Source organism: Ochlerotatus camptorhynchus, unplaced genomic scaffold (genome assembly GCF_037179485.1).
Source record: "Ochlerotatus camptorhynchus isolate MF236.1 unplaced genomic scaffold, CSIRO-AGI_Acam_v1.1 ptg000077l, whole genome shotgun sequence".
Taxonomy (NCBI): domain Eukaryota; kingdom Metazoa; phylum Arthropoda; class Insecta; order Diptera; family Culicidae; genus Ochlerotatus; species Ochlerotatus camptorhynchus.
The window spans coordinates 2,149,071-2,170,644 of NW_027040567.1; the positions used below are offsets into that span (position 1 = coordinate 2,149,071).

Consider the following 21,574-nt stretch of genomic DNA (forward strand, 5'->3'; position numbering starts at 1 on the left):
GGATTGGAATGCGACACTAGACTCCGGGGATGCGAATCTGGCTGCCTCGACCATGTGTGGTATCATATTCTACGCTATCGATCAGTTTGTGCCTAAAAAACTACGGTGTAAACCTGCCAAACCCGCCTGGTCGAACTCTGATCTTAAGCATCTGAAAAAGGTGAAAAGGGCTGCACTGAGGAAACACAGTAAATATCACACAGATTCTACGAAGGCTAATTACGTCCGCGCCAACAACGAGTACAGAGATCTCAATGCAAGCTTGTACAACGCACATCAGTCTCACTTGCAGAGTCGTCTCAAAGCTAATCCTAAGGAATTCTGGCGATATGTGAACGAGCAACGGAAAGAAACGGGATTGCCGTCCAATATGACTGATGGCGTTACTGATGCCAACTCCGTCGCAGATATCGCCAATATGTTTTGCACACAATTCAGCAGCGTTTTTTCAGACGAAGTTCTTGATGTCCAGGAAATTGCTGCTGCCACGAGTAATGTCCCTCGTACGTCGGTGTTTGGTTCTCCATTCACCATCCACAGCGACATGGTGATTTCAGCCGGGAAACAGATGAAAACATCAACAGGATCTGGTCCAGATGGTATTCCCTCATTAGTACTGAAACGTTGCTTAGACACTCTTTCAGAGCCTTTAGCTAAGGTCTTCAACTTGTCAATGACCTCCGGAGTTTTTCCAGAATGTTGGAAGGATTCGTTTGTTTTCCCTGTTCACAAAAAAAGATGCAAGCAGACTGTCGCCAATTACCGCGGAATAGCTGCATTGAGTGCTATCTCCAAACTATTCGAGCTAATTGTCCTGGAAAAGTTGGTTCAAGACTGCTCGTACAGTATTTCTCAAGATCAACACGGCTTCATGCCTAAGCGCTCGACGACGACTAATCTAACTGTTTTTATATCGTTCATTATTCGTGAGATTGAACGTGGCCATCAAGTTGACGCCATATACACCGACCTCTCTGCAGCTTTCGATAGAGTGAACCATGAAATTACCATCTCTAAATATGACAAAATGGGTGTTCATGGGAGTCTACTTACCTGGCTTCGCTCCTATCTGACTGGCAGATCTATGTCTGTTAAGATCGGTGACTACGCTTCTCCACCCTTCATTGTTACATCTGGTGTTCCTCAAGGCAGCCACCTGGGGCCATTGCTTTTCCTGTTGTATATGAACGACGTGAACTTGATCCTCAAATGCCTTAAACTCTCGTACGCCGACGACATGAAGCTCTACTACGTAATAAAAGGGCCTCAAGACGCTCATTTCCTCCACCAAGAACTTGAAGTCTTTGATGATTGGTGCCGGATAAACAGGATGTCTTTAAATGTGTCCAAGTGCTCGGTCATCTCCTTTGGCCGTAAACGGGCGATGCATTTCCACGATTACACCTTAAGATGAAAGGCTTGAAACGCGAATCGACTGTCAAGGACTTGGGAGTCATGCTCGATTGCAAATTAACGTTCAAGGATCACATTGCTTATGTTGTATCTAAAGCTTCATCGCAGCTAGGATTTTTATTCCGTTTCGCCAAAAGCTTCAAGGACGTGTATTGCCTGAAGGCTTTATACTGTTCCCTGGTTCGACCTATACTGGAATACTCTGTCGTTGTTTGGTCGCCATTCTATCAGAATGCTATCCATAGAATTGAAGCTGTTCAGCGAAAATTTATTCGCTTTGCGTTGCGACACCTTCGTTGGCGCGACCCGCGTAACTTGCCGAGCTATGAAAGTCGCTGTAACCTCATCGACCTGGAGCTCTTGGAAGGAAGGCGTAATGTGGCGAAGGCTTGTTTCGTTGCGGATCTTCTGCAAGGGAACGTCGACTGCTCCACACTTCTCAGTCTTCTTGACATCAACACTCAACGACGGGACCTACGGCTGCATGCGTTCTTCAACAACCGGCGTTCGAGGACCAACTATGGCGTACACGAACCAATGTTGAGTATGTGCCGCGTTTTCAATAGTTGTTATTATGTGTTCGATTTTAATGTGTCCCGCGAGAAAAATAAGCGTAGCTCTAAGAGATGTTTGCGTTAATTTTGTGTTTGAAGCAGTTTTGATGTTTAGATATAGAAAATTGTCATTAGGGTAACTATTTTATCTGTTGACAAGTAGAAATAAATAAATAAATAAATAAATAAATTTATAAACGGTATTGAACTGAAACAAATTTACAATAATTATCGATTCCAGTGAACTACAAGTGAAAATCTTCTATCACTGCTCACCTCACTTTTCAAAGCAATAGGAACAGTTAATTGTAGTAATCAATAGGTACGTCTTGTACGTCTGACTTGAATGCGTAGCTTCACGAAAGTGATTGTGTGACCAGTTGAAAACGCCTGATCAAGGACTAGGCTAATTGCGTCGTAGAAAATTCAAAATTCATTTGTTGGCGGAACAATTGCTCATACGCCGTGAAGATCTGGAAAAGCCCGATAAAGAGGTTTCTCCTTCGCATTCCCGCCTACAGTACAAGCCGCGCAATTATTTGAGATCCATATCTCTGAGTGTGAGCCATCTCACTACGCTGGCACTCATACTCCTAACATCCGGTTTGCTACCTGGGTCTGCGTAAGTGAGAGAATTTTACTTAAGTGGAGCCATAAAAAACAATCGTTACGCGCACGCCGCACTTTATCTAGTGGTTGAAAGATGGCACTGCCACATGCTGTCAGATGTAGTTACAACAGTGTAGTCCGCAATAAGAGGTACTGTTACACTTTAAATAAATAAATAAATAAAAAAAAACTCGAGAACGAATTTTTTGAGATTCTTTTTTTAATTTTAACATTGCTCAATGGTGCAAACATTATCACGCATACGGTATGTCAGTCTCAGAGCATCTAATTTTTTTTTCTAAGCGTGTAAATGTATGAAATTTATTCTGTGTGCACTTAACCATGTTTCAGCCAGCATTTTAGACAATTATAAATTTCGAACTTCTAGAATTTAATTTTGAGATTTAACTGATGATAAAATATTTAAAATCAAAAAAAAAAAGTGTTTCAAAAATCATGGAATCACCTAACTATTACAATTTTTTCAGTTTGAGATGCTTAAATTTATGAGTTTCGGACGCTATGTGAATTCATTACAAAAAGCATTAGCAAACGATCATTGCTTGTTCAAAATCAGTATGCTTTTAAGGCTCCCACAATAGATTTTCTAATCGTTGCTATGAAATAAATATAATCAATTTTGTTAAACGATTAAAATGATAGCAAGCCTCAATATCATATTATTGGTCACAGAAAAAAAATCCAAAAACAGGTTGCCTTGACGTTATTTGATTGAATAGCATCTTCGCGAGTTTTTATTTAACCGTGGTTTAGCTAAATTAAAAAATTGCAATAGGCCCCCCTTGGCCCCCTCCAGTTAAATTTATTAGCTACGCCAATGAGTACAGCCTGTTATCGATTTTATATTCTCGTCTTCTCGAAGACTGAGTTGAAACAAGGACTGTGAGAGACTGATGCGGTTTGGGTTGAGTGTCGAAAATCAAGCATTGGACTAATCTTCAAGATCAACGGTGGAACAATGACTGGCAAAATCTGCTCAAATATGCGTGATTTTTTTTAATGTTGAAGTGAATTTTGCAGAGAATGATGTTCATGCTCGGTTTCACATATCGTCCCAATTCGACGAGTTTTTATGTTTTGTGAGTAGCTTAAAAGTGACTGACTATAGTCACACGTCGGAGTATGGTTAATCATAACTTTCTCAGTGCAGCTCATGATAGCGTCATTCAGCGGCCGACAAAAATCCAGATTGTTCACACATCATTAACACACTTCTCTCATTTTGCAAAAGCCACACATCAAGATGCTTGCGCTTGGAAACTTTCTCTACTGTTCATCTTCATTATTATCCTTCGCGCCTAGATAATGACGATGCTCCTTCCGCTGTCTCGCTCCAGTTCTGCATACTCAAATAAACTCACACATGCGATACGCGACAGCAATTCAATTAAACTTGATGGCTGTGCAAAGGAAAAGCTAATTAAAATTAATATATTACGCATAACCGCAGAGCAGCTCCAGATCGTTGCGGTTGTTGTCTTAGGACCATCGTTACTCCGGTTGATGCTTGTGGCAGTGATACAATAATAAACCGTTCGCCAACAACACTCTTCTGCACCCAGAAGGACATCTTTTCCACACCTTTTACGAAGATTCTACATGTAGTTACCCTTCTCTCCAAGGAGCAGGAAATGTAAGTAACACATCGCAACCCGGAATGGCAGCCAGCGGTATCTTCTTCTATCATGTACGGAAAGAAGACTTGATCCTCTTAAAAATGATGTAATCTTGAGTGATATGCAGGCTCACGTTACCGCTAGCTGCTCATACATTGTACATGTTTTCGAGCAGCAAAGTAGAGGGATTCTGTCAGAAGATAGTGCGGTGCGATAAGAAGCACTGTCGCAGTGCGAGAAGTACACAGTTAGAAAAAGTAGTTTAAATGTCTGTTCACATCAAAATGTACATAAAATGTGATACACATAAAATGTTACAAATATTGTATCCAACCGTCCATCTTTGTAAGCAACGTTTCTTGCAAGATGCTGGTTAGCGTGAAATGAATTATAAGCTTCAAGTAAAACTCAAAATGTTTTGCTGTGCAATACCGCACTCTTCGATAGATCTGCATCGCGCATAGTGTCTCACATCCGTGTTATTCTAATATGAATTTAGTACTGACATTTGATAAATGTTGAAAGCATCCCTGGCAATACTTATCGTAAAAGGTTAGAATTGACCTGGAATGTATGGTCCTAGCACCAATTTGACCAAATATTTTTCATTCAATCAACCGAAAACCACACTTCCACATATTCCCCCTAACTGCCCAGTTGCAACCACCTCGACGAGGATAAGAGTGGTAAAAGTGTTTTCTTGGGGAAAATTTAAATATAATCTGATAAAGTAATAACCGAAGGCGCCTGCTACACGCAAACCCATCCAAAGGTCGCACCCAGACCCGCCCAAGATGTCACACAAGCCATCAGAAAGTTGTTGTCCATGTCTAACAACAACATCAGCAGCATCACCGTCGGCCAGGGAAAGCTCAGGCGCCCGGAAGATGGATGCCAGGATGGTCATAAGGTTGATTGAATCGAGTTTAAGAAGCCCTAATAATATTTATCGAGTTTGGCGGCGCTCGGAGGCGTTGTTTTAGGTCAGTGCTCTTCGCTTTCCCAGGACGAAGCATTTTGCAGAGCTCCTGATAAATTATGATACGTGTGTGCGTAGTCTTGAATGAACCTACCTTCGGCACAGTCCATTAGGAAGCGATGGTCGGCGGGGGGGGGGGGGGGGGTGTTTTAGATCCCTACTAATAGTGTGCTCGAAGCGATAAAAGGGTTTCGTGTCGGCCTGGCCGGGTTGTATCCGTACAGATTAGCAACATTCAGTGGAAGGTGGGTTGAAGTCGATGGCGAAATGAATCGGCGTCGGGGTCAGAGCAGAGGGAAGGGATGCTGTGTCATTTCAGATGATTGATTTCTGTTTAATAGGCCTTAAAAGCAAATTTACTGGTGCACGATTGATTATTGCACAGAGATGCCTCGGGTGAGTAGATTGATGATTTATATGGCAAAACTGGTCATATATTTTCGTTTGAGATGGATTCACTTGAACCCAAGGTGGCAAATACTCATTTCAGATTGAAAACAATGATTTTCGGAATTGTGAAATTATTAGTTGTTATGATCATATTTTGTAGTTGCAGGATATAAGAAGAGATTGCAAAGTATGTGTATGTGTGTCGATTTTGCTTCCTGAGAGATGCAATCAGTGATTTTATCAATTTTCACTCACTCATGCAGCGATCATATAATCGCTGATTGTGGCTCCTAGAAAGCAAAATTGTTAGGTTTTATGTGCCAAATACATATTTAGAAACCTCTTCTTGTATCTTACTAGTAAAACAAGTGAAATAAGAATATGCAACCTTGCTTGAACCTGTTCACCTCCATGGGTTGCATAGCTTCTTTTTCAATGATTCTGTAGCTGAATTATGAACTGGAGTTTATATAATCAATTGGTACAGAAAATATTATTTGCATTCATCAATTTTGCTTGCCACAGAAATTAATTGTGGGAAACCAACATTGATGAATGAAAATTCGAATAATATCACGACATTTACACCTATTAAAACTCACTCGAATTAACGATTATCACCAGTAGAAAATCGCACACCATTTTTCTGTATCAAAAAGAGACAAGCAAGGTTTGTTTAGCACATGTTGGGTTCAAACTCTGACATTTAAGTTTGGTACATTACAAAAAAAGTGACACTGTGATAATTGTCGAGTAGAAAGTAGTGCATATGTCACAGAGAAATGATAATCTACACTTTACCCAGTTTTTAAAAAAGTCATGAAGCCACAAAAGTTGATTAAAAGTCGTGGAATTTACATACGCATATGTAATTGCTGGAGAAATTTTGAAAAATTCCGAAATAATCGGTTTAGTTTGAATTATGTGTCAAAACACTCAACTCCTCAACCAATCTCATTGGAAATAATCTAAGAGTGCCCAGGAAAGTGTATTATTATTTATTATGTATATTAATGACTAACGACGTGTTTTACGTTTTTGCGATATTAATCCTTTTGCAGTTATTCATTGTAGCTAAGGATTTGGATTATGCCGTTTTACACTTGAATGAAGATCTGCATTATCTAAGCAGGTGGTTGAAGTTAAGCAGTTGAGATTAAAGAGAAGTTAAACTAAATTCATGGTAATTTCACGGAATCGACTAAATGATAACGTTTCTATTGTAATTGATGATGAGACTATTGATCGCAGTCAGGACATTGAGTAGCTTGGCGTGGTTATTGATGACAACCTTAGTTCAACTCTCACATTGACAATGTCACGAAGAAAATTGCCAAGAAGTATGGAATTCTATGCCGATTGAAAAACGATTTAACTATTACCAGTTTAATACAGCTATACAAATCAATCATCTCTTCTCATCTGGACTTGTGCCCTTCCATTTTGTTTTCGGCCAATGCAACACAAATATCGAGATTACGGTGAAATTGTGGAATTGAACGCTCAACTTTTTTTCACATTTATATTGCTGTGAAGCAACTGAAAAGTATTTAGGAAAATTATATGTGTAACTGTTACCAGTTCGTTTTTGTTTGCTAATCTATATTTTAATTTTGTCGAGCCTCTTAACGGAATCCCTTTTTGAAGAGATTTTTGATACGTTATAATTGCTTATCTTTTTACAGATACGTGTATTTCGTCTACTTATTGCAGACTTCATCAGCGCCAAGTTCTCAACACCATTACTTGGCACTGATGAAGTCTCCAAGTATTAGACAAAATACGCGTATCTGTCAAAAGATGAGCAATTATAACGGAATTAAAAGAAAATAAATCAACACACTCAAAAAGTTCTTGCTTATCTGGTTGAATGTTATTCTTAATTATCTGAAAGATAAATCGTCCAGCCCAAACCTTCATAATGTAACTTGTTTGATGTTTATTTTTATTTTTTAATGAGTTTCCTTCGCTATGCGATGTATTGCAAAATTACGTTTATTTTTCATTAGTTATGATTTACATTGTTCGTATATTCCAATTGATTATCCTCCAGGGCTCTTCATCTTTATTTAATTTGTTATTCTAATTAACGTGTTTGTGTTTTTCAACTTGTTTAAAACAGTGCAGTGCATTTAGCTTGAATTTCAAAAAAAGAATTTAATATCTTACCTAACTACTAATAACTTAAGCTAATTTGCTAGATCGCGTATGATGTGGTGATTTGATCTCAGACAGGCGTCTGTGAACCCGTGGATGAGCATACTCCGCTCCTCTAGTGTCTGAAGACCAGCCAGGCAATGGATCTCAGAATATCGAGTCTGCGGGGAACGGTTGAGGTTCATGTTAAGGATCTTGTTTTGGAGCTTTTGGAGTCTGAGGTGATGGCACTTCGCACAGCTCTCTCAGATTTACGTTACGTACTCAATGGCGGGGAAGATGATTTGCTTGTGGACGGCAAGCTTGTTTTTAAGGGAAAGTCTAGAGGGTAGGGTAGAGCGACCTAATCAATATGTTGCACTTGGTGGATGTTTTGTCTACATGGGAACGGAACAGCAACTTGCTATCAAGGGTGACACCAAGGTAGATGACTTCACTCGTCCTTTCAATGGAACTATTATCAAGGTGGACGTTCAACTTACCATGCGGGACAAGCCGAGGTGAATTGGAGTGCGGAAATAGTATGGTCTGTGTTTTAGCAGCATTGATACCAATCTTCTAGAGAGCGCAGTTTCGAACCCTTTCGGATACGGTTGTGTTTTAAGTTTGCACTCTGTTTTGTGCTTCCGTTTGCTTTCATAATTTTCGGCTGCATTTGCCGGATTAGCGCTGGCACTCTGCCTCCTGGACGGTTATACGTGTGTGATTGGTGGTTTTATTGCTTTCCGGGAAGTTTTAGAAGCGAGAAAAAAACGTGATTCATCGTGTTTGCAAGCATCAGAAGAGATGTCGCTATCTGTGTTGTTTGATTTCTTCTCCCGGACCAGAAATTTGTGGCATCGAGAGTGATAATTTTTAATTTCAGTTGATTGACGCGCTGTAAGGTGCGTAAAAGAGCTTGGCACGATCGGTGTTGATGTTGGTTTGCTCGCAATAATTTTTCAAAAAAAAAAAAATTTGTTTTTTTCTACCGAATTTGATATCGAAAGTGTACCTAATTTGTGCATTCCCGGTTGATTTTCAGCGGAAATTCCGTATCACAAAATTGCTAATTGAGTTCCTTTTTTTGCCGTTCGACGACGACGGGTTTGTTTTCACGAGAGTGACATTTATTGGATCCGTTTTTTGTGGTGTGTAAGTGTACTTGTGATTTCCATTGCTTCCCGGGAGGCCGGTTCACAGTGTGCGGATGTCACGCTTTCGGTGTGTAGTTCTATCGAGAGTCTCGTCACCGTGTGCGAGTTTGAACACGGTCCGGTTGACAAATTAGCCGGGGAAAGTGCTGATAATGTGTCCGTCGCGAGTTTTGGTGGTGATTCTGTGGCCGATGTTGCCGTGAATCAGCAAGTTTACGGCTTGCAAAAGTGCTCGTCTGCTGGTCTCTCGTCAGTGTTGGAGATTGTGAGCAAGCTAAAGGATGTCTAATGGATACGCCAAAGACTGGACGGGCGGTAGCTGGTGGCCGTGAACGGTTCCTGGGGAAAGCACTAGACGCGAACCTCCTCCCAGATGACCATGGCAATGCAAGAAAATTTGTTTTCGTTGAAGGAAGTATTACAACAAAGGTAATTGCTATAAGATATTTTTACAAACAGTGACAGATAGCAGACATGAAGCTCAAGTGGAGGTGCCGGGCAAAGGTGTTATATCCAAGACCAGGGTGTCAGAGCCTTTCGAAACTCTAGGAATTTTCTTCAAGTTTAAAGTTTTTTTTTCTAGTCGTATCGAAATAAAGTTAAGTCTAACAATCCTCTGATTTTCGACTCCTGGATCTTTTTAATTTCCCTAGAAAACCCTAACAATATTTTTTTTCCAAGAATTTTCTTATTAACAAGTTTCACGTTATTTCATTCAATTTATTATTCAAATTATTAATATCCTAATGCATAACATTAGGAAGAAAATCAGAATTAATAATTAATCAGGGTAGAAAACTGATCAATTGGTTTCACGAATTGATTAAGGAATCTAAAGCTGGCAAGAAATTGAGATCCAAAGATAAAGATTTTTTAAGGTTACGAGCTCATGTTTTGCCCATTTTCAGAATTTTATTTTCACCAGACAGATTGTTTAAATTCGGAGTCTAATATAATTTAAATTTTTCCTGCCTCGGTAAACGTTGAGTATTTCGAAAATATTTTTTTTAAACCAAGATTTATAAAATAATCATAAACTTGCAACAATAGTCCTCTTTATGTTGTCCATATAAGCAACTCTAAACGATTAGCATTTTGAAAAATTTTCAATATTTTATGACTCTGACAATAGAGTAAATCAAAATGATAAAACATCTTTAGTATCCCTAATTTATTAAGATTTACAATAAACGTATAGTTATGAAGATGTTGAGCGTTTTTTTTGGATGAAAAGGTTTTAAAATTCTACAATTTGGTGAACCTTCAATACTTAAAGATCTCTTAATTTTATCGAAGATATTCCCAATTCCTCATCTCATATCACCTATTTATCTTTAACAACGTACAACATTATATTTGAAAGCTGAGCCTTGGTAGAGATCTACCATGTTTTTTTTTATCTAGTTCGTTTATTTGTAAGGCTCAATCACGTTAGCTTTTCGTAGCCAATAATTCATTGTTCTTTGTTTGTAACAAAATTCACTTAATTTTATGTCTAGTATTATTATTATTTAGCTTTATTTAGGAGGCTTTCAGCCTTAGGCTGGTTTGCCTCCACCGTATGTCTAGTAAGAGTTGGGCCGAATACTCGCGGCTTACCCGAGGTTAGAGGGGTACATTGTAGAAGGATAGGAAAAGGGGAGGAGCTTGGGAGTAGGGAGATCTACCATGTCATTCGATAATAGTTTTTCAATAAGTATCATTATAATTAGCTTGCACAATTGTTAGAAACATTTTATTTTAAATTTTTATTAAAGTATGCGTTAGGATTAGATAAAAAATGGCACTTTTGATTATTTTTAGACCATCCTGGAATAAAGTTTTACACAAATGTCATAAAAATCGACAATTTTATTTTGTTTTCCACCCAATTGAGATGATTTAAAAAAATATATATATCTCAAGTAAAATCTCTGACACACTAAAAACAATTTGGATTCTAATTGGAATTCCCTGCAAACTTTCACCATCTGCTGTTTTTTTTTAAATTCACTCTGCAGTATTGTTGGTATTATCACAGACAAACAGACATAACTCGTTGAATATTTCTCACTGTAAAACATCGTCGCTAAAACATTACCGCCATCTGTTGAGTACACTGTGGTGGGCACTACGCTGAACAGATGGTGGTAGTGTGTAAACGTCAACGCAAGGGAAATGACTATGCGCGCCACTGGTGGCGGTACTACCAACTACGATACTTTTAAATTGTCCGTTAAATTCTTGTTCGATAAGCAATTTGCTAGTGTTATGTCTGTTTGTCTGTGGTATTATCATGAGAATTCGCACTCCACTTTATTTTATGTGCAAAGGCCTCAAATTCCAATATCAATCTGAGTAAGAAATTAACCAGTAATAGACCCCCATACGGTAGGAGAAAATACACAACTTAACAGCACCAGTGACAATGTCGCACATTTCAGGGTCAGTTGTTTATAAAAACTTGCTACCGCGTCGTCAGCGATGCGCGCTGGCTTAACTCGGTGCGTCGCGAAGGATCAAAGTAAGCATCAATTCTTGTAAAAAAAGCAGACACCGACTTTCCAAGAGAAAAACTATCTGTCTCACTTTATATGTACATACTGGAGAAAAACTATTGTGTATAGAGTTTAAGTAACAAATTCATGTATAAAAGGTTTCGAAGAATAAAGAATCGGGGCAGTTTTTCTTATTAGTTATTATTCGAAGTTTGCTAGGTGCGGACGAGCACACTTCCAACCTCAGGATAACTGATTCATCAAAGAGCTTTTTCCATACAGTAGAAATGAAATTGCACTGTCTTTCATTTTACGAAAAAAGAAAGACCACGTGAGTTGTTGCTCTACGCTGGGCGCTTCAACACGGGAGTGAAACATGGATGCGCAACGGAGTTGGGCGCTTCATATGTATAAAATACTCTTGTTATATTCATTCAAATTCCTTTGGTAATTTCTTCAGATTTACCTATAAGCATTTTTCAGAAAACCTTTTGAATTTCACCATTCTCCGACCTACTATTGAGATTTATTAATAATTTTCTTGAAACTTTCCTCAGATCACTCCTGAAAATTTCCTCAAAACTTAGTCAAAATTCTTCTTAAAATGTTGCAAGTGTTCTCCTTAAAATTCCTTTATATATATTGAGAACCCATTGAAATTGGCCAGCATTGTTAATCTTTGAAGTTCCAGACTGTTAAAAAACAAGCTAATTATAAGAACTTTGAAAATATTTCAATATGTCAGATGCTTTGGAAAGTTTCAAAGTCATTGGAGTTTCGTGGAAGAGAAAAAAAAAAATCAAAGAACAACATATTTGAAAATTTTAAGACCTGAATAATAATTCCCAGTCCTTCAAAAAAAACCAAGAATCAATTATTGTTGCTTATTTTTCGAGTTTTCTGCTACACCTATGAGATCTGTTACTAGCCTACACTCAGAAAAAAAATCACTTAGATGTTACACATGGATTTTTCCCATCTAGTTTTTGACGTAAATTTTACGTTTTTCATATGCAGATCGTTTCAAAAGATATAATTTCATTCCAGATAAAACTCTTATAAGTAGTATAGGCCTTTTGTAGTAACTATCACTTTTCTTTAATGTAACATCTTTCGGACAAGATTGTTGAAAAGTCAAACTCGTCAATTGCACGTTCTATAAAACATATTACTAATAAACTATGTACCATGTCGAAAAGAAAACAACTTACCTGGCAGAAAATTTAATTCAATGGAATTTTCAAATTCAGCAACAACTCCTCAGCAATGCACCGTGCGGATGTCATGATATATTTTGTTTATACCATAACCATTTAGAAATTTTTAAACTAAATTCATGTAGAACCTAAGTGAACTTACATATGTTACATGTATATCACTTGAAATTTATTAATATTCAATCTAAGCTTCAAAGCTTACCCCATTTCTTTTAATACGATTGGAAACACTAGCGTGCACAGGTATCTTGTTAAGAAGGGGCATTTTATTTTCTATGGTGCATTTATTCTGGGGATGGGGAGTACTCCAAAGTGCGTGGTGGATGGTGCTGTCCACCCACCACTGTTTCCCTACTGTTCAATTTAGCTAGAGTTGGTTGGAAATGCTAACATGAAGCTTTTAGTGTGATGATTTATTAGCTAGAGAATGATCTTTAGAAGAGGGTAGGTGGATAGTTCCGTTAGAGTACGGCAGTATGAAAATTGAATAGAAGTTGAAAATGAGCGAAGGGCCATTAAAGCGACAGTTTTCAAGATGACGCACATTTTTGCCTAGCCCGTACAATGTACGCGGGGACTTGAAGTATGTCTCCAAGTCCACAGGCAAAAATGTGCGTCATCTTGAAAACTGTCGCTTTAATGGCCCTTCGCTCATTTTCAACTTCTATTCAATTTTCATACTGCCGTACTCTAACGGAACTATCCACCTACCCTCTTCTAAAGATCATTCTCTAGCTAATAAATCATCACACTAAAAGCTTCATGTTAGCATTTCCAACCAACTCTGAAAATCGTTAACTTCGCGTATGAAGTAACATAAAAAACACTTTGAATGTAACAACTCAAGGCGGGAGTAGCCGTCAACAATGCTGATGATGGTACAGCACGCAACAACCACCCTACTGCTTCCTCTCTGAGATGATCACGTTGGTCATGACGAGAGGAGCAACACAATAGTTGGGTAAAGAAGAACTGCATTATAACACACCATCGACTGGAAATGCTCTCGCAAACGTGGGGCTTTAGGTAGTGATGAAAACGTCGCTAGAACTATTCCACAGCCGCAGTCAGTTTATGAGCAACAAGAGGCACGCACATTTTTGCCTGTGGACTTGGAGACATACTTCAAGTCCCCGCGTACATTGTACGGGCTAGGCAAAAATGTGCGTCATCTTGAAAACTGTCGCTTTAATGGCCCTTCGCTCATTTTCAACTTCTATTCAATTTTCATACTGCCGTACTCTAACGGAACTATCCACCTACCCTCTTCTAAAGATCATTCTCTAGCTAATAAATCATCACACTAAAAGCTTCATGTTAGCATTTCCAACCAACTCTGAAAATCGTTAACTTCGCGTATGAAGTAACATAAAAAACACTTTGAATGTAACAATTTAGCTAATTTATTTTTTTGCCCCGGTGGTGGTTCATCTTCTTCAATGAAAACTGCTTTCAGACAGCCAATGGAAATTTACTATTTAATCCCATCGGCGATGTCGATGATGATCGGTTCGTCATATGGTTGCGATAAAGGGTGATACGGTCAAAATTTGGTCAAGGGAAAACGCGTGTAAATCGGTGAAATCGTTTATTTAAAAAATCAAATTAAATTTCTTTTTCAAGTTCAATTAGTATAAAATTCAGGAAAAATATTCAGTTAGGCTTCCACTTTTCCAAATCCGAATTGCCGGGCCTTACGCTTGACTCCTGCCATCAGATTTTGTACAGCCACCTTGTCCACCTTCTTCGCCGCAGAAAGCCAGTTTGCCTTGAACTGCTGCTCGCCCTTAGCAGTTTTTTTGGTCTTCTTTAGGTTCCGCTTGACAATAGCCCAGTATTTCTCAATTGGGCGGAGCTCTGGCGTGTTGGGAGGGTTCTTGTCCTTGGGAACCACCTGCACGTTGTTGGCAGCGTACCACTCCATGGCCTTTTTACCGTAATGGCAAGATGCCAAATCCGGCCAAAACAGTACGGAACAACCGTGTTTCTTCAGGAAAGGCAGCAGACGTTTATTCAAACACTCTTTCACGTAAATTTCTTGGTTGACAGTCCCGGAAGCTATGAAAATGCTGCTTTTCAAGCCACAGGTACAGATGGCTTGCCAAACCAGATATTTCTTTGCGAACTTTGACAGTTTCATGTGCTTGAAAACATCTGCTACCTTTCCCCTTCCTTTTGCCGTATAAAACTCCTGTCCCGGAAGCTGCTTGTAGTCGGCTTTGACGTAGGTTTCGTCGTCCATTACCACGCAGTCAAACTTCGTCAGCATCGTCGTGTACAGCCTCCGGGATCGCGCTTTGGCCGTCGTATTTTGTTTATCATCGCGATTTGGAGTCACTACCTTCTTGTAAGTCGATAGTCCGGCTCGTTTTTTGGCTCGATGCACGGTTGTAGACGATACACCCAGCTTATTTGCGGCATCTCGGAGAGAGAGGTTAGGGTTTCGCTTGAAACTACCGGCAACTCTCTTTGTCGTCTCAGCGGCTTCCGGTTTTCGATTTCCCCCCGATCCAGACTTCCTGGCTGTCGACAAACGTTCCCCAAACACTTTAATTACATTTGTAACGGTTGATTTGGCAACTTTTAGCGATTTTGCCAACTTTGCGTGCGAGTAGCTCGGATTTTCGCGATGCTCGAGCAAAATTTTGATACGCTGCTCTTCTTGCTTGGTCGGCATTTTGACAACTGAAGAGTGAATTCCAAAATCAAAATAGGAGCAACATTTTACACACACACACACCTTCAAAATGAGGGGTGTTCAGGTTTTTTAAATGCAAAATTGAAAGAAATACGTCAAGTTGATATTGACCAAATTTTGACCGTATCACCCTTTAGTAGGGGTTTAACCTAAATGATACAATTGCTGCAATGTTGTTGCATTGGTGGTTTGATTCAGCTAAAGTCACGTCAGATGGTGGTGATAGTTTGATTGTGTGGCGATCAAATGACTGGTGTTTTGTTGTGTTGTTAAATTAAATGGTTAGCAAGTATTAATGTTAGCAAATCAGATATCATATTGATTTGAGAGGCCGGTAATACTTAAAAGCCAATAATTATTTGTTTCATATTGAAAATCCTAAATCAACACGGTTTCTTCAATAAAGTTGTTCAGAAACTTTTGATTAATATGATTGGTCTGCAGATGGAGCTGCTCCTCTGCGAAAACGAGTTTCTGGAAACCCACCATTTGGTAATAAATTTGTTACGATAGATAATTACAAAACTTACTATTATGAGATGAAAAGTTTTACAGAATACAGAATTCATACTAATTCTCCTTCAGAAGAAATGTTGCTTATCTCTTACGAAAATCAAAATCACTGAAATCATTAGATGAAGCAAAATATATAAAACAAACAACTTACCCGCCTAGTAACAGCTTTGTAACATTTGATTGCTTTAGGTATTCAATTCCAATATCAAATAGTCAATGCATGCGAGCATCGATCTGTTGAGTTGAACCGGTGCACAGTGGTTCCTGGCTGGCCAAAACCTCAAAAATTAAAGTTGATATTTTTTATTTCAATATTTTTTTTATCAGTTTCAAATGTGAAGAGTATCTTAAATTAAATAATTTGTGCAGTTCTGTTGATAACATATATGTTTATGGTTGATACAGTGTAGCGATATCACAAATTTTTGAAAAAAAATCTTAATGTTTCTTGTTACTGTTTTGCTCAAAAATAGTAAAAAATATTGCGTTTATCAACTTGGTTGCTCAAGAAGAAATGTTCTTCGGTTTATTTCACGTCAAATGGATGGTGAAAAAGACTGTCTGTATTGTTTTAAATGACAGTTTCTAATAAAAAAATTTAGCAAAAATATACTTTTTCACATTTAGTCTAAGCAAAACATATGACGGACACATCCGCTCACTATCCTTTAGTAACCAAAAGATAGCTAGAAAAGTTAGCTTCCAGATAGGTTTTAATGTGTTTTCCGATTTTTTGCGAAGCATGTTGAAATTAAAAATAACAAGTACAGTGTGCTTTGGAAAATGTCCGTTTATAAGTTAAATAATCTGCGGTGTATACTGTAGCAAGCTTCACAATGCCTTTTTCAAAGCACATCAACACGCACACACATACACACACGCACCATATGTCAATCTCTTATGGTTCATGAGTTATGATTTTTTTAAACAAGCAGGTTAGGGCGACCCCTAGACAATCGGCTTACTTAAAATATCTTTTTATACATTCATTTCTCGTGAAATTTTTATACTATACACTTTAAGAACTTTTTATGATGCATATTTTTGCTAAGTTGTTATCTCTTTTATTTGAAAAGTTATGGCTAGTTTTTGCTGAAAAATGTTACTTTTTTTTTAAATTAAATTAAAGGCTTTTTACCAAATATGAAGAAAAAACGATATTTCCAATGAAATTAAATGCTTGAAAATTGGTTTTCTCCATTTTGAGATATTTACAATTGAAAAGTGCCATTTTTTTTCGAAGAAAATAGCCTTTAACTTTCTAATAAAAAAAGATAGTTACCTAGATGCTTGAGCAAAAATATGCGTCATCAAAAGTTCTAAATGTAATCAGAACAATGTTTTTACGAGAAATTAACCCATGAAAAGATATTCAAAGAAAACCGATTTTAATGGCCACCCTAACGTCTGCTAGTTAAAAAAAAATCATAACTAATGAACCACAAGAGATTAAAACGTTGTGTCTTCAACAAAGTTGCTTTGAACTGATTGTTCTACAACTGTTTAGAACAGTGCTTTGGTCTCTCTCAAATAAAAAAAGTTTGTATTTTGAATTCACCAATTTTATGGATCACCCTAATTTTACGAACATCAAAAGATTGAAAAAAAATATGAAGCAACTTTTCTTAAGAAACCGTATACCTAAAACTGACGGTTTGGGCGCAAACATTTTTGTCTTCCCAAATACCGCTTTGGGACCATTGTGCATTGGTTTTGGTTCTACTATACTCCTTTTTGTGACGTCTTTATTGTCAAGTTTTCTTAGTACAACTACTCACATCTATTTCAACTGTTTTTTTTGCCTATTTGCAACGATTTTGAGGTTTTGGCCAATTTTTGTTCTAAGGGGAACCACTGCCACTGTGGAGCTTTCGGGAAATGGAAATTTCTGAAATAATCGGGAACAAAGTAGAACAATAAGAAATCCTCCGGAAGCAAAATAAGAAAAACTAATGTCTTACCAGTCAAGACATTCTTTTGAAATTCCACCACGGATGCATTACAGCCCCATGCGAGTATCGATCTGTTCGACGGATTCATTGCATTGTAGCTGGGAGCGGGTTGAGCGGCTTCGTTGGATTGTAGCTGTTCGGCAGATTCATTGGGACCATTGGCACCATAGTGCCAGTATTACAGCTGAAATTTACAATAAAGTTTGCGTCTCTAGCACTTAAAAATTTTCCACCAAAAATTTCCATTCCTCTCCATTCATCAGAACGGTGAAGATTTGACACCAGAAATTTTTAATAAAATTTGCCCGCCCATGCACCAGATTTTTCACCAAAATTTTTTAAACAAAGCTTGCGCTGATAAAATTTTGTACAACAAATTTTCATAAAAACTCGTCACCAGAGCGATATCATTTATACACCAGCGATTTTTAATAAATTTCGCCCTACACCAGCAGTTTTCTGTAAAGCTTCGTTTTCCACAACGATGCAAAATTTCTACCATAAATCATTAACCAGTTCTGAGCAAATTTTCAATCAGAAATTTTCAGCAAAAATTGCCAGCCTATTCTGTAGAACATTCTCCAATCATCAGAACGGTGCAAATTTTACACCAGAATTATTAAAGTTCGTTTCTCTTTTCAGCAGAAGGATGCAAACTTAACACCAAAAATTTTCAGAAAAGCTTGCCCATCCGTTCACCAGAACGGTGCAGATTTTTCACCAGAAATTTTCAATATAGGTTAATTTTAAATAAAGCTTGTGCCTTCATTTACCAGATCAGTGCAAGTTTTCCACCGGAAATGTTCTGTTCATTTCATTTATCAGAGCGATGCAAATTTTGCACCAGAAATCTTCAATAAAACTTGCTCCGCCAGTTACCAGAACGGTGCTCCAAAAATTTTCACCAAAGTTTGTTTCACCATGCACCTTTGTGGTGCAATTTTCAGGCTTCGACTCTTCATGCACCAGAATGCTGCAAATTTTCCACCATAAATTTTCAATGAAGCTTGTATTTATCAGAACGATGCAAATTATGCACCGGAAAAATTAATAAACCTTGCTTCTAGATTCACCACAGCGTTGCGAACTTTCCACCAGAAATTTCCAGTTAAATGTGCATCTCCAAATTTATATTTATTTATTTTGATTAGTCCCTCCAGTTCCTGGTGCAAGGAATACACGAAGGTGAATTTTATCAACACAGCAAAAAATTAATATTAAAATCACATCAAAGTGGATGCACTTCAATCGTGTCGAACATATGGTGTAATATAACTTGCCAAAAAGGACAAACTTATCATTAATACAGTGCATGAACTGACCTTATGGCCACAAATTACATGAGATTTTTGACAAGATTGAAATGCATCCTTTTGGACGTAGGACAACGTCTGTGAATTCTATATGGAGTCACACTTTGTGAAAACCAAAAATAAAACATGTGTGTGTGTGTGTGTGTGTGTGTTTTTTTTTTTTTTTTTTTTTATAGTAAGGTTTAGGAAAGCTTCAAGAAGCCTGGCCTGTAGTGAAGGTGGCACGGTGTGGTATCCACTAGTTGCCTAGTGCAGCTCCACTAAAACCCATTCCTTACTCTCTCCTCTGCCTGGATCCCCCCGGGACCACTGTGAAGCGACTGTGTGTGTGTGTGTGTGTGTGTGTGTGTGTGTGTGTGTGTGTGTGTGTGTGTGTGTGTGTGTGTGTGTGTGTGTGTGTGTGTGTGTGTGTGTGTGTGTGTGTGTGTGTGTGTGTGTGTGTGTGTGTGTGTGTGTGTGTGTGTGTGTGTGTGTGTGTGTGTGTGTGTGTGTGTGTGTGTGTGTGAGTACAATCCATCGCCCTCTGTACCGGCAGAGTTTTTATGGAAGAAACTTATCTGCATTTTGTGTATGTCGAATGTGCAAATATTTTTAGCCCTGAAGATGGAAGGTGACAGCTCTATCGTACATCAAACGACCCATTTCAAGAATGCCTGTTTCTGCACGTACATTCTGAGGTCATTTTCTGATACAATAAGCCCCGCAAAAATACACAAGTGTATTCTCACTTCCAGAATAAAAAAAAACTTTTTATTCTGGCACGTATTTAGTTATAAAATGATTGGGATATATGTGTAGAATAAAATAAAAAGCAAGTGTACTTATCTGGTTGTTCCAATGTGATGAGTGAGTTTCCATCGTACCGCCAATCTGCGCCGCAATTTCCGCGTACTTCTCCTTGCGGAAATCCTTGCGCGCCTCGTCCAGCAAAACATTGTGCAGTAAATTCCGATTCTGGTACAAATTCTGCAACAGCGAAGGATACGGATTCCCCCGCAGCTCCAGTACCGCGCGCTTCCGATACCAGCCGGGATATTCTTTCGGTGCCTTGTACATCCGCGTGGCGGACACTTTGTACTCTTCGAACCTGGGCGCCAGCACCTTGAATAGCTTGTGCACCAGCTGCTTCTCCGTCAGCCAATAGTCGGCCATTTCCATCGTCGGCTTGTGGCAATCCCCGTACAGGATGGCATCGGAGATCAGCCGCTCGGCGTAGCCCGGCGCTTCATCCGTTCGCTGGTAGTTCAGCTCGATCCGTTCGTGTTTGATCAGCGCCGTCACGGTTTTGCGAAGCTTGTCGAGCCGCCCTTCCGGTCCGTCGATGTTTTTCAAGTTGCGATGACGGGGCCGGATCGCAACCTTCAGCTGTGACATCAGCTTGACCACTTCGGCTTGGTTCATTTTTGGGTGTGTTAGCACTTTATTACGATAATTTCACTTTATATGTTGATTATTAAACTAGCGTAGGAACAATTTCCGCACTGGAAACCGGTGATTATTCAATCAAAACACATTTTTCTCAAGACTGAGAATGAAACGAGAATCGGGGAATCACGAGAAAAAATCTTGACAGCAAAAATAACCCGACCGTTCGCCGGCACAGCCTACTTCCCCCGATGTGAAAACCAAAAATAAAACATGTAACAAAATTATGAAAGATTTTGAACGTTTGTAACTCAGCTGCCTCTGGACCAATTTCAATAATTTTATCACCAATCGATCAGAAATATTTTCAAGCATCGATAGAAATGCTGTTGATTTTCAACATGAAACTGGCCCTTATTATGGGTGTCACTTCACGGTGAAAACGAAGTGAAGTGACCAGTTGTCACTCACGGTGAAGTGATTGCCGTTTAAATCAAATGGGAATCACTTCAGCGTGAGTGACAAGTTATCACTTCACCGTGAAGTGACATCGGTAATAAGGGCCACTATCGAAAAAGTGGTAAATGTCCAAAAGTGTCGAAATAATTAGCAAATCCACCAATTACGTACACGCATATGCTGCTTCCCCAACACAGTCATCGTTTCCACGCGAAACATGTCGATGTAGCATTGCTACTTACCCAACACTGTCATCAGAGAGAACTTAGTAGACGAAACAAGTCGAAGTGGCATTCGTCTCCGATCTTCGAGCGAGTGAAAATACGGAGGATGCAATTGCGTAAATGATTATGAACGATTCTCTTCATCAACTTTCTGTTTCGTTAATAACTCGACGCCAAACACATTCATTGATACATTTATTGTTCTGAATGATAGAAAAGCATAGCAGAAATAGTGCGAAATATGTAAGTGGAGCCATGGTCATCAAAAGAGGAAATCAATGAAGAGAATTGACTTTCACCCCTCTGCTTCTAAGCCCCTTAATTCAGTCGTCTTCATAGCAATGAAAACTAGCATCGCACCGCTTTTGGTTCTTGGGTTAAACTTGCTGGTTGCAATTCTGCTGTTCGACATTTTCGAAGGACCACCAAAAAACATGAGATTTTACTATTGTCTAGGCATGCCTAAAAGTCCAATAAG

General features: G+C 38.7%; 1 protein-coding gene across 1 annotated transcript; it reads right to left on the reverse strand.

The window, feature by feature from the left end:
* Positions 1 to 7,886: 7,886 nt before the first annotated feature.
* On the reverse strand, positions 7,887 to 20,449 carry LOC135697657 (large ribosomal subunit protein bL17m-like). Its single transcript, XM_065217432.1, has 2 exons — positions 19,912 to 20,449; positions 7,887 to 7,900 (listed from the first exon to the last, which is right to left on the reverse strand). Exons 1-2 carry the CDS (start codon positions 20,447 to 20,449, stop codon positions 7,887 to 7,889), a joined length of 552 nt encoding a protein of 183 aa, XP_065073504.1.
* Between the last annotated feature and the right edge of the window lie 1,125 nt (positions 20,450 to 21,574).